General features: G+C 47.1%; 4 protein-coding genes across 4 annotated transcripts, besides 5 other annotated features; all 4 read right to left on the bottom strand.

Moving 5' to 3' along the window:
• Positions 1–830: 830 nt before the first annotated feature.
• Positions 831–863: a microsatellite.
• Positions 864–1,368: 505 nt separating this feature from the next.
• Positions 1,369–1,407: a microsatellite.
• A 365-nt stretch (positions 1,408–1,772) lies between these two features.
• Tb10.61.1750 (C-terminal motor kinesin, putative) lies at positions 1,773–4,235 on the bottom strand (the record flags this gene model as incomplete). Its single annotated transcript, XM_822874.1, has 1 exon — positions 1,773–4,235. The coding sequence occupies one exon, from the start codon at positions 4,233–4,235 to the stop codon at positions 1,773–1,775; it is 2,463 nt and encodes an 820-aa protein (XP_827967.1).
• Positions 3,091–3,132: a microsatellite.
• A 931-nt stretch (positions 4,236–5,166) lies between the features above and the next one.
• On the bottom strand, positions 5,167–7,719 carry Tb10.61.1770 (hypothetical protein, conserved; the record flags this gene model as incomplete). The annotated part of the gene is made up of 1 exon (XM_822873.1): positions 5,167–7,719. The coding sequence occupies one exon, from the start codon at positions 7,717–7,719 to the stop codon at positions 5,167–5,169; it is 2,553 nt and encodes an 850-aa protein (XP_827966.1).
• A 252-nt stretch (positions 7,720–7,971) lies between these two features.
• Positions 7,972–10,017, bottom strand: Tb10.61.1780 (hypothetical protein, conserved; the record flags this gene model as incomplete). Its single annotated transcript, XM_822872.1, has 1 exon — positions 7,972–10,017. The coding sequence occupies one exon, from the start codon at positions 10,015–10,017 to the stop codon at positions 7,972–7,974; it is 2,046 nt and encodes a 681-aa protein (XP_827965.1).
• Positions 7,985–8,067: a sequence feature (GA-rich).
• Positions 8,006–8,114: a microsatellite.
• A 461-nt stretch (positions 10,018–10,478) lies between the features above and the next one.
• On the bottom strand, positions 10,479–12,620 carry Tb10.61.1790 (hypothetical protein, conserved; the record flags this gene model as incomplete). The annotated part of the gene is made up of 1 exon (XM_822871.1): positions 10,479–12,620. One exon carries the CDS (start codon positions 12,618–12,620, stop codon positions 10,479–10,481), a length of 2,142 nt encoding a protein of 713 aa, XP_827964.1.
• Between the last annotated feature and the right edge of the window lie 941 nt (positions 12,621–13,561).

Raw genomic sequence — 13,561 nt, 5'->3', positions numbered from 1 at the left:
ATTCCTTAATATTGTGCGGTTGCTGACGTCACCGTCTCTAAAGGGGGAAAACAACAAAAATAACCTTGAACACCAGATATGAAAGCAAAAAAAAAAAAGAGCACACGCGTCGGTAAGCTAAAAAAAGTGGCCAAGTAGCGTGCAGTATACCCTAAACACAGTGACAATGATAGGTAAAGGTAAAGGGGGAAGAAAGGAAAAGTATAAATAGGCGCTGAATCACATTTGAATAAAAAGATGGCATACACAATTTCAGGCAACGCAGAGACGAAAAAAGGAGTCAATAGCAGTAACCAGTAGAAACAATACCAAATACAGCAGAACAAAAAGAGCAAAAAAAACAAAGCATTTACTACCCTCCCTCTTTACATGATATTTTTTTTTTTCATCAGTGAAAATGACAAAAATATCAATTTTTCATATTATTTTTTCTTCACTCTTCACACCTCCCCCATTAATCCTTTAATTTAGGCCTCAACGCACATGGAGACGTTACTAAGGACCTCTTAATCCTTCTGCCGTCACTTCACGGTCCCGTTTCCCCATCCCTGTTTTTCTTCCATTACATCCTTCCCTCTCGTTACCTTTCCTCTCAAATGCTTTTTTTCAATTTATTTATTTCCTCACCCTATTCATATTCATCGAACATTCCCCTCCATATTGTTTTAGTTGTTCCACATTCACACCCCTTTCCCCTCTTGCTTCCATCATTGTTTCTCAGATTCATCTACTGTTTCCAGCTTAAACCCCATGCACTGGCGAGTCCACATGGCCATGCGTGGGTTCTTTTCTTTTTCCCCCTCTGCCTTCACTATCTGCAACACACACACATATACATATATGCATATATATATATATATATAGGGGGGGAAATATTTCTTCTCCGGTGCTTAAGAAAAGATGAAACCGGATGCGACGTGAGGATGGGGGGTAGCACATGAAGTCATTTAGATGCAAATGCATAGGGCGATACTGCGGTTGGGCATCGCCTTGTGGGAAACGGTGAACGAGGAGGGACAGAAGGGGACTGAGAAAATTTTTTAAAAACAAACAAGCACGCAGAGTAAATAACAGAAAAAAAAAAAAGAAGGTCAGGAAAGCAAACCCAAAAAGGAAAGTGAAGGTTATCTCACTTCCCTACTTTTTTAGCTGTTAACCCACCCTCAACAGCAAGGATATGTTAACAAAAGTATTGTAATCGACGAACCAAAGAAGTTTTTCCCTTTCCTTTTCCACTTTCGCTCCTCCAGCCAGCACCCTTCCCTTTTTTGTTTTTTCACTCGTGTTTTGAAGTACAAAAGGGGGAGTGAGACGCGAATTTGGATTGTAAAAATATGCCTTTTGTAGCATCCACGAATATGAAGAGGAATATATATATATATATATACATACATAACACATATATATTATCATTATATTACCTATATTAAAAGAGAGGAGGGGGAGGAGGGGGACACAGCCTTAATGTAAGCACATATGCATTGTCCGTCTCCCCTTTTCTCACTTCTCCCTGTTGTCTGGCCTTTTTTTTCTTGATTTCAAAGGGGAAAAACAATGGACAAGGTGGCGACGCTGACATCTTCGTGGTCACAATCCAAGAGAGATACTCCTCCACCTTGTTTTTTGTGGCACCAGATATGATAGCGACGTAAGCAAATATTAAGAGAAAAACAACAGCAAAAAGGAGAACACAGAAAAGAAAAGAGAAGAAGGAAACGAAGTTCAAGCATAAAACATTAAAAGTAATTTGCAGGCTGGAATGTCAGCCTACCTTATGGATTCTTCTTGATCTGGCCAAGAGATACGCCACGAGCGCGAGAGGCAAATTGAAGCGAACTGTTACTTTCACTGGCGTTGTAACTTGCAGGGTTGACGCAGACAAACATCAAAACTTTGGCCTGTCCACCCATGGAGTCTTGCAGCAAGTACGTCAGCACGGAGTTACGGAATGGGATGTGCTTGCTGTTCTGCGCCAGCCCGGAGATGACATCTCCCAGCGACGATAGCGACTTGTTGATAGCCACAGCCTCCTTCAACATCTGTCCCTCTGCACCTGTCTTGTCGAGACGCTCACTTCCCGCCAAGTCAATAAGCGAGAGCTTACCAAAGCACTGCATATTGGTTTCCTTGTTCGTTGTTCGGACAGTGATATACAAAACCATATGGGATCGGGAAGAGTGTTCATTCATATTCGTCTGGCCCTCACTGCGGTTTTTGTTTGCGTTCTCCATAATCTTTGTAATTTCGTCAGCGCACTGAACGGGAACTTCGGAAAGGTTTGTCACATAGGTACCGAACTGGCCACCCTGCTTCACCTCATAAGTCGTGGACTTGGACTTCTCCTTCGGAACCAGTAGGTCTCGGATCATCTCGCAATAGATTTCAAGCACAGAGACGGTAACGGTAGATTCATCAGTGTCCTTACGTTCGTCAATGATCTCAAACAGTCGCTGCAAGGCACGGGTGTTGATACCTCTGTCTTCCCCGTACCCACCCATTGTATGGGTCTTGCCACTTCCCGTTTGGCCGTAGGCAAAGATGCAAACATTGTAGCCATCCACAACGCTGTCAATGAGAGGCGACGTGTCTTCAAAGACACGGGCCTGGGGTGCATGCGGCGGGTACACTTCATCAAACTCGTAAACCTTCTGCCGGCCAGCGGGATCGTTGACCCTGATCTCGTCGGCAGAGGGGAAGTCCATAATATTCGTATGGCCAGCAGCAACTTCCCTTGGTAGCAGGGGACGAACACGGCAATACACACGAATGTTGCCTTTCAACTCCTGAATCTGGTTGTAGTACTGCTTACGCAGCTTCATTTCCCTCTTATACAACTCCTGGGTGCGAACCAACAGTTGGCTGTTAGAACCGCGATCCTTTTCGGCAGCAGCGGCAATCGAAGCAATAGCACTAGTGAGCTGAGAGGAGTAATATGCGCTTTCCTTTTGGATATCGCTTACGTACTGCTCCCGCACCTCACGCAGCGACTGCCGTAAAACCTGCACAGTGTCCCTCATGGCCGTTGCTATTGGCCCCACATTAAGGGCAGGTCCCGATTTATCTTTTCCTTTGTCTTTCTCTTCAGAAATAGGCGGTGGTGGTGGCAGTGCGGCAGCGGCGGCTGCGGCGCCGCCCCCGCTTTTCTCGAGCACCTCTATGCGTTTAGCATACTCCTGCAAGGCACCCACCGCTTCTTTATTTCTTGCCTTAGCATCCTTGTACTTGTTATGCATGTCTTCGTACTTACGGCGCATTTCCTCAAGCTGAGTACGCAGCTGCATCGTTTCATGACGCTCCTTCTCCACGAGCTGCTGTGTAGCTTCCTGAGCCTGAAGCATAACTTGTTGGGCATTTTTAGGCGCAACGCGAGCACGGAGTTGTTTCGAGTACTCGTCATCACTGTCACCGCCATTATCCTTACCCCTCGTCAGAGCCCGCGACCTTGCCGCTTCACCCTCACCCAAATCAACGCCTGTCATGCATTCGTAGAGCTCGAGAGCGCGGGAAAAGCGCTCAATCAACTGCATAAGATCAGATGCAATGCTTTCATAGCTTCCTGATTCCAACATTTGCATGCACTTCATCTTGTGATTCTTGCACTCCCTTGCAATGGCATCATCCTGGACAAACTTGGGGTTCTCAAGGGAGTACTCCAGAGAAACAAGGTCACTCTGAAGCTCGGCCAACACGGCATCGCACTTCTTACTTTTCCGGCTGTCGGTTACTCCTGTCGAACGCAGAGAAGCAGGAGAACTCGCGTCGTAACCCAGTGAGGACCCGGTACCATCATCCCCTGCCTGACGCAGTGCCTGCTTGCACGCCTCACCCGTAGTTTTGCTCTGAGACAGCTTCTTGATGCACTGGGCAAAGGAAACAGTGTGGTACCGCTTTTGCCACCCAATGACAGTAGAAATTATCTTGGTAGTTACTTGTGGCGGCCCTGCCTTAGCCAACTTGATAAGGCGATCCATCCACTTTTGTGAGGAAAGCATGACAGCAAACGACGGACCACAGTTGAGAGTCACCTCGTCCAGAATGGTCATACTTGCCTCCTGCTTTTCGGGCACTCCACTCTTCAAATTGGTTTTGACGACGTCAAGCAGAAACTCTGCGCCTCCTTGCCTGACGACGTTCGACAGGTTCATAATGGTTTCACGCTCTGCGGACACGTTGGAACTGTGGTACAGCTGCTCCAGAAGTCCACTTATTTGCTGCTCGGGTTGTTCCACAGACATCTTTCTGCAGCACAATTAAGGATGGAATACAAACAATAGCAAACGTTGAAAAAACTATCAGTGAGGCGTTCCTCTTTATATTACGCAATTATAGTAGCTAATTCTTTTCCTTTTCCTACACTAGAGATAGAATTTTAGCAGATAGTTGAGTAAAAGGTATATGAAGATATTGACGCCTGGAGCACCGAGCCCCCACACCGAGAAGCGAAACAAGAGTGTAAAACTTGTAGAAAGTAGGATAAGATAGGGAGACCCTGACGTGGCCATTCTATGGTACCATCCAAACTCAGAAAAAGGAAATGGTAAAAAAACATGACCTGTCACAAAACGCAGTAATACAGACTGGAGACATCGCACACCGCACTCCTCCCAGGACGTCACTGGTACATCTCCACCACATACCAACAAATGCATGGCGTAAGCGGGACAGGTGGAAAGGGTTGGTTCGACACCGCCTAATACCGAACAGTCAGAAGTTGCCGCGAGAAAGGCGGTGTGGCTCGAGAGCAGTGATGCGGTGTCTAATGAAGCGGCCCCTCTCCATCCCCGAACACTTCCCTTTCCCACAGACCAGAAGCGAAAATAACTTGATACAATGGGAATACATAAGTGTGTGTGAGTGAGAGAATAGTGGTCCTCACCTTAAACGAATTCCAAGCGTTCCGCGGGGCGTTCCAAGAACAAATTAACGGCGACTGACTTATCGCCCCCATTTATGTATGTAATTTCAACAAACAATGTTTAACTTTCATAAAGTAGCAAGAAACACGGGTCTAATGACCACACCTTCCGTGAGAACGCGAAGCACGAGTATTTGCATATATCGCGTACACCCTCAGTACCCTCGAACCGAAGCTCTGCGGGGTACCGATGTGGTCGGCAAGCAATCACAAAATAGGAATTCATCACATATTTCACCCTTCAACTCCACCTACTCGGTAATGGGCCCTGATCCATCGTACTTTTTGGGGTTCTTTGGGCAACCTGGAGGCGCTGCCAAATGTGTTAACCACCCTTTCATTCCAGCCTTGAACCGCGCGTGGCAGAGTGGACAAACGCTGTGCGTGGGGACTGCTTTGATGCAGGACTCTGCTGCAATATGTCTCTCGATATCCTCTACGCGCACCGCCTCCTTGCATCTCGGGCATTCACGAACCAAATGCCGGTTCTCGCATTCGCCAGTGAGGTGCTGTTGCAACGTTGCGATTTCGGTAACCTGGTCACACAAAGGACATGGGCAAAGCATGGGGCACGCGCGAATGAAGTGAATATCCAAAGAGGCTTCCACAAACCCTTCGTTGAATTCTCCACAAAAATGACACGTTTTTGATGCAGCGTCACGTCCTGCAGAGGCACTTCCTGTTACGGATTCAGCAGAAGTTGGCGTCGCACACGGAACAAATCCGGTCCTTGGGAGCAATCTATCACTGGTATCAACCTCCCGAGAAAATCCCTCATCGCACGCCCCGCCCGTCAGCTCAGACAAATAATGTTCGACGGCACTCCACTGAGTTGGTTTAAGAACTCCGATACTCCTTTGCGCAATACTGGGGGCGACAAGTAATAACTTAGCAAAGAGGGAACTTGCGGCGTCCCGCACCTCACCGCTAGAGTGCTGCATACAGGGCAGCACAACTTCTGAAAGAATATTTTGGGCCTCAAGATTTGTTGAAACTGCACCGTCGGCACCGTACATATCTACCAGGTTATTCAGTACAGCTATGCGCGAGGCGTGCACCCTATGCGGCACCGTATGTTGTTTCTTCTTTTGGGGGTTGCTAACCAGGGCCACCACAACGACATCAAGCGCTGATTTGGCAACTGATAGAAGAGCAGATTCTGCGCGCTCCCGTATACGGTTGTTGCTGTCACCTAGGCGGGCCACTAGAGCCGACAAAACTGGTGATAAGTGTGAATTCAGAGATGATAACGGTGGAACTCCCTCTAACTGTTCGGCAATTGCACGAACCGCGTCACAAGAAGCGATGACAACTGACGTAGTCGCATCGTTTAGGCCACGAGTGGGAAGAACCACGTACGAAAGTAGCATTTCCGTAATGTTATCCGCGTGGCCCAAAAGAGAAACAAAAACAGATGGGGTGCATATGGCTCGAATGGCTGCCTCCCGAAGTTTCCCCCTTTTCCCAAATAAGCAGCCACAACAAACAGACCCGAACACCTTCTCGAATCTCTTTCCCTCCGCAACCGATTCGTCTTCTACGTCAAGCTCAAGACTTTGACAACCAGAAATCGTTACTATTGCACGAAGAAGTAGCTCCTCCCATTTCTCTTTCCCTTGAATGACACATGCAGAAAGTACATCTACATCACCGACGACATCCGCAATACCGTGGTTCCGGTCGTTTGCACCCGTTTCGCCGTCAACGAGTCGGTAGTATCCAGCACCACCTACAGGCATTTCATCAAACGTCGAAGGTGAAAACACCCTAGGCGCTGGAGGTGGTGAAAGACCCCTGCATTGATTTTCTTCCTTTTGCTTTTCATCTGAACATATATTGTTGTGTTGAATATTCCGCACTTCCACTGCGTTGTCGACTGACCTTCTACGAATCGTGTGTACCCGATTTATCGAGACCAAGTAGGCGGTTCTCCGCATACCCTCGATATCATCCCTTAACTTCTTCGCGGAAGCATAGTCTTCCTCCTCCACGGCAGCATTTTTCCGCTGCTCTAATGCGTAAATCTCCCTTCCAACATCCTCCAAAGTGGCCAGCACTGGTTTCAACGCACCAGCTAGGTCATAATCCTCGGTCATCACTGCATGCTCTTTTACACGAAGAAGTTCCGCAAGGCGGCGTCTCGTTACGGCGTCGACCTCCCCGAACTTATCGGATCCCGAAGGAGCAGATGGTAACTTATTTAATATCGGTGGCAACATCTTCTCCAGCGGCACCTCCACCGTTTCCCCAACCACGCATATGCGCTTTGTGGATTCACGTTGTATACTCTTCACAAGCCGCCCGTGGCCCGCCATGGCAATGATACCCACTTGATTAAAGGTATTGAAACTGGAACTATATGGATTTAGTATCAAAAACTTTACGAAAACGCACTTGCGACACACTTTAATGGTCTTAAGTTCACGGATACCGACTGCACTTTCATTCCCAGCAGAAAAGTGCACATAACCTATCCGCTGAAAGTTGCTGTTTTCGTAGGGCGTAACCACATTCAACTTTGTGCTCCCATCACTAGCCTCAGCAACGAATACTTCAATGCGTGTTGGTATATTGCTTTCGTGACAAAGTACACGAATATAATCTAGCTCCACTTCGCCACTGAAACTGAGTCCAAGTTCTTGAGGATATGTACACAACCTGGCAGATTGCCAACCGGTTGAGGTTTGGGTGTGCAAGCGTAACGCAGTCGCAGGGAAAATTGCCTCTTCGGAGGAACAGTGACACAAATACATATTCAGCCTACGACCATACTTAGTCTCGGACGCAAAAGCATGTTCTGCCATGCACCTCGCCTTCAGTTGTTCCCCCGTACCGGAACGAGACAAAGTTGACCACACAACGACATTGGGATAAAGGAAACAAAAAAATTTTTGCTTAAAGCAGGAGGTGAAACAAGTATAGTAACAGAAAATGAATATTTTTGCATAGTGTTAATGCAGTTCCAATTGCATTTGAAAACACGGGGTGGATTTTAAATTCCCTTCTTATTATCCCACTTAAACGCTACTGTTATATGCCCTACCCGTGCAGTCCACTCAACAAGATCGATCATCCTCTCCCTCCTCCGACTCGTCTTCATTTTCTTCATCATCCCCTTCATCTTGTTCATCGTCATCCTCACACTCTTCCTCACCTTCACAATAATCCTCAATTTCTTCGTCCTCATCCCCACAACCATTTGATCCTCCCTCGTTCTCTCGAGTGAAACCCAATTTATGGATAGGAGCCACAATAGAACTGGGACTAAATTCGACAACGCTGTTCGGCAGCAACACCAGATACTGCTTCATCTGGGAGGCAACGTGATCCAGCAGCGCGGTGAGATGCTCAGAAGGGCTTTTCGCATCCTCGGCGGAGCCGACAGCCTTACCAAGGCACAGGGAAAGGTTAAAAATAGTGGAGGCGCGCTCCACATCCGACAATGTCAGGCAATCCTTCAACGGAGAGCGCATCACTGCCCACGGGACATTCCTTCCATGGTGGATTTCACGGATAAACGTGCGTGCCCCCAGTTTCAACACGTTGCGATAATCAGCGCGCTTCATAGGAGTTGTACATCCCCTCTTCCCATTTCTTCTGGAAACAACGGAGGAAATTCTTACAAGTCTGTTAGGGGTTGCATTACTGTATGATGCGTCAGGAGGGGCATTCTGTGTGCTCTGCTGACAAGAGGTGAAGGTCGTAGAAGCCGTCAAGGAGCTGCTGCACATTCTGCTCATCGTTCCCGCGTTAGAAACAAGTGATGGAGATACGTAAAACCCCTTCTCCCTCCGCACTGTTTGTCCCAGTCGTGTAAAAAAGCGTCTGGCAGCATAGAATTCCTTCCGTTCACTTGTAGTGTCGCTGTTGCATTCATTAGGTTGACAGAACCCCTGAGCCAGGTCATCCTTGTTCATTACGGCTTCGTAAAGCACGTGACCAACAACCTCGGGGTCAGCCAAGCTCTCAATAAAGGTCTGAGGCTTAAATATAACCTCACTTCCGCAAAGATTGAATAGTTCTCGCTTTAAAGTGGCATCCTCCGGAAATTGTAGCACCGTAACTTCCTTTGCATTCGGAAAGGCAAACTTCACATGACCCTCACACGACTCATTAGTGGGGCCATTTACAACCTGCAACTGAGCAGCGGATACTGGGACGATACTTGTGTTGGAGTCGTCGTGTTGAAAAAGCATGCGACACAAAGTTCGCCGACCCGTGTTTGGAAGACCAATAACGAAGCAACAGATCTTTCCATTGAGATTGCTCTTATTATTATACTTCGAGCACCCATTGCTTGCACGAAACCGTTTCAAAAGGGTACTCAGATGGTGAACGGTTTTTTCAAACCGATTCGAAACCAGGCAGAACGTAAAATAAATGCTGTCACCAATATTCAAATCATCGTCTCCGTCACTGACACCGATGTATTGCTCGGACAACACATGCGCCAACAAAGAAATCTGACTGATCAACGCATGAACCGACACAAGATCACATTTGGTGAGAGCGAATAGAACCAGTATCTTCCTTTTTCCCCCAGCGTTCCTGTACGCATTGCCCTCGCGCACGATAGCGTCAAGAAGCCCCCACGGTAAGCACTGGACTGCACATCGAGCGTCGAGGGTCACCACGTAGGCGACAGAAGGTACCTCGGTAGACGTTTCGGAGGTAGGGAAAACCAATTCCATCAAGGTTCTGTTAAATTGATAAGAAAAGTTATTGGATTCAGAAACGGGTATGAATGTAAAGCACTTCTTACCCTCTTTTACCTTGGTCGACTTCCCAACATTTTTAGCAGCTTCATGATCACTGTCTTCTTTATTTTTGCCCTTCTGTCTCCCCCGCTCGACGCGGGCCTCCTCACGGACCTGAAGCACTCGTCGAAGTATGCTTTCTTTGTCAGGATGAGCATTTGAGACTTTCAGTGCCAACCTCGCCAGCTCTCTAGTCCTTTTCGTCCTTTTCGGGCCCAGTCCAGATTTTTTCATTGCTTTGGCTGCCTTACGTAGATCACGTTTATGTTCCCTTTTCTTCCGCTCTACCTTGTGACGCTGACGGGACGTCACGCGCTTTGAAGCCCCACTCTTTACTTTAGGCATTTGACTTCTACTGAGCGCACCTTCAAAAAAAAAAAGATTCAGAAACGCAATGCAACCTACTAGCAATTAAAGAATAAAGAAAATTTGAATTGAAGAGCAAGCAAAAAATATGTATGAACATACACTGCACACCTCGTACAGGAATAGGTTAAATCTAAACGGAAATGGGCTATACACAACCATTTGATGTAATAATAAAAATGGGAAAGAAAGGGGAAATAGTCCCTTTGTCTGGACACCGCTGCTAAGTGAATCTTCCACGATATTTAAAAAAATAAAAATCATCACCCACTCACATACGTATATGCAGTTATATTCGTAACGAACGTAAGCGAAGATTTAGAAAAATATTTGAGAAAATAAATAGAAAAAATGTTGCCCTTCCTACCTATCGCCTTTCTTCCCTATATTTGCGCCCTCGCCGTACATACTACAAAACTAGGAATAAAAATTCACGTTTCCTAAATCTGCGAGACAACCACATTTCCGTCTAATCCTACCACCGGCTGCTGGACCCCATCTGGGTATATGATAGTTGGAACCACGAATCGAAAGTCCGTGAAATCCACGGATATTAACATCCTTTGGATGTCCGTAACAGAGGCACGTGATAGCTCCACTTGAGTATTTAAGAGACTACTCTCCACAACAGCCCTCATTTGATTTACTAAGGCAACATCCATTAACCGGTTCAACGACCGATAGAGCTGAACCATTCTTGGGGCGGCATACCGACGCTCAGCACTATCCGAGGCTCGAAATCGCTCAGGACGATTGACATATTGTTCCCACTCGGCTATGATACTGTCGAAGTATGGCAGCTTGCCGTCAATAGTTCCCCCCTGAACCCACCGCTTCATTCGCATGCACCTTTCATCCCATTTGTGCCGGCGATCATAGTCAAAATCGGGATGATACCAAGGAAGTCTCCGCGTCTCCGGGACATCTGGATCGTAGTCGTTGTAAAAATCGGCCCAGGTTCTGGCCATTGGATTTTTTAGTTTATTGTTCTTTATATTTGAAAACGTTGCACTGTTTAAAATTGCGTAGTTGGCGTTGTCAGAAATCCATTCGTTGTACAACTTCTCCTGCGATATACCAATAGGAACCTTTGCCCAGTTGTATTCGAGGGGAGCAAGCAGGTACCGTAATCGAAAGTAAAAAGCATCAGTCTTCCATAAGCGCGGGTTGGGCATCTCACGCATTGCCTGCTTCAGGTATTTCTCGTACTCATCAAACCTCGTAGAGTAAAAGTCATCGTCTTGTCTCGCAAGAACACGTTCCGCGTTAATACGATTTGATTCCGGATGTGTTTCCCTAATAAGGTATTGGAACAGCTGTTCTCTGTTCTTTGTATATAAATCCTCCATCGAAGTTTCCATCATAGTTTCAATGTCCTTAACAAGTCTACGATACCCACGTCTGTTTTTGCTAGCATAATGTTTCGGTTGGTTATACCCGCTTTCAATCCAACCCTGCATTTCACGCCTTGCGTTCTGGCGATCAGGGTCCACATTTTTAATATACCAACCTTCGTAATCCAGGTTTTTCTCCCAATAATTGGTGCCATCAGCTTGTCCTTTTTCAAAGTAGCCTTTCGACGTCGACCACGAAATGGGAATCCTACCTGCAATCTTAGCGAACTCCTTTTCGCTCTCCTTTCCGAGCCAAGACCAATGTCCATCATATGGGCCCTCCCTTCGTTGTTCCTCTCCGTTCCAGAAGGCGCGTTCCTCTTGCATCTTCCCCTCCTCCCGTGTGTAGCCACGCACAAGTTCGTCTTGGCTTTCCCATTCAAAAAATTTGGCAACCGATGCCCGTGTTCGCCTAAACAAAATAACCTCCTGGTATTCCATCCATCCATTATGTAACAAATGTCTAATAGCATCAGGATCTTTCGTGTGCTGATTTTGAAGGAAACGCTCTCGTATCTTCGATTTCATCTCTGGCAGTGGCGTAAGCAACCAGTAGTAGTGTTTAACCATTGGAAGCCCCTTAAGGCAAGAGCGATAGAGAGACATCATAGCGGCCTTTATCTCCCAGTTTACGACAGTGTTTGCTAAAAGGGTAATGTCCCCCTCGCGCTTTCCTGTCGCTGATGCGTACGAGAAATCTGGGTGATGGTCCTCAAATGGCGGAAGTGGAACAACATCACGATAATCTACACCTTCTTTATCCACCGGTTCCCGCACATAGTTATTGTACCTCATGGCACCAGGTCCTCCAGTAAAGTATGGTGCTTGCTCAAACTTGCCTAACGAAGTATCAAACTCAGGAGCCTTCAAATTATCAGAGCGATCTCTTGGCTCATTTGGATCCACAACCTGCTTACTCACCAACTCGCCTTCTTTTCGGGGATAGCGTTTCTCAAAATAGGAAGGTGAACCCCTTGTAGAATATATCCCCTGTCGATTATCCTTCCCAGTGGCGCCAGGAATAGGACCAGTATGATGTCCTTCACTTCCACTTCCAGACAGCAGTCCAGCCTTAGTGTTTTTCTTGTCGTTCCCACTGGAGGAAACACTTGAAAGTATTTTACAAGTAGCAAACCCAGGGGTAGCGATGGCGCTCACCCTACCAGCAAGGCATGCTCGACGAAGCATATTCTTCGTATTTTCCTAAGACAAAACAAAATCCCCACAATATCGAGTCACCGAGGGGTATGATAAGGGAGGAAACAAAAACATATGCGGTTAGCAATCAAAAAGAAAAGACCAAGCATCGAACACGATATCACGAAGTGAAAGGGGAGGGGCCGCACGAGCACCTTTCTGAAACCGCAGCTCACCAGAAGAAGTGCAAGATATAGAGTCACATGAAGAAGCTCCGTGAAGCACACTGTGGAAGGGGTACGGCCTTCTGCTGCATGAAGGTTCAGTTCCTACATCCCTAAAATAGTCTCAGAGGATACGGAATGCTACGCACACGCACAGTCAGCGAAAGGCAGTCGGAAACGCAGGAATAGCAGGGACAAGAAGCGACAGCAACCGCATATACGCCATGAGAAGTAGCAGCAGAAGAGCACTGAAAACGGACAAAAACGCCCTAGGAGTCAAATTACCAACCTGTCCTCGCACCACCAACACCTCAGCGTAAAAGGTGGGCGAAGAGCAGTGAAAGAACCTGCAGCGAGGCGTGCTAAAGGACTGGACGAGGGTGCGGTACGATTCATCCAAAACAACAATAATGGCAACTAGTGCGACAAGCAATCGCTGTCTTTAAAACCACAAGAGGGGACCGCGCAAAAGATCTGTGGCAGCGAGATCCGACAAATGAAAAGGAAGATGCGTAGCCGACCGTGCGATGACAGTGACCGACGAAAACGACCATTGGAAAATTCAAAGGAGTTAGAGATAGCTATCTGAAGCAGCCCTCCCCGAAAGCAAGCCGCTCTTCGCCCCACGGCAACACCTCCCACAAAAGCGGGTAACACATTTTAAGGCCGAAAGCCTACGTGCTTCAATTTCAACGGACCCATACCTCAAATAGCGCCAGGACCGTACAGAGCAGCTACAGATTAGCTGCCAATTCTCACTCATCGCGG

The sequence above is a fragment of the Trypanosoma brucei genome, chromosome 10 (assembly GCF_000002445.2).
Source record: "Trypanosoma brucei brucei TREU927 chromosome 10, whole genome shotgun sequence".
Lineage (NCBI taxonomy): Eukaryota > Euglenozoa > Kinetoplastea > Trypanosomatida > Trypanosomatidae > Trypanosoma > Trypanosoma brucei.
Note: the sequence above shows the minus strand (reverse complement) of the source record. Positions and strands in the feature narration are given on the sequence as shown.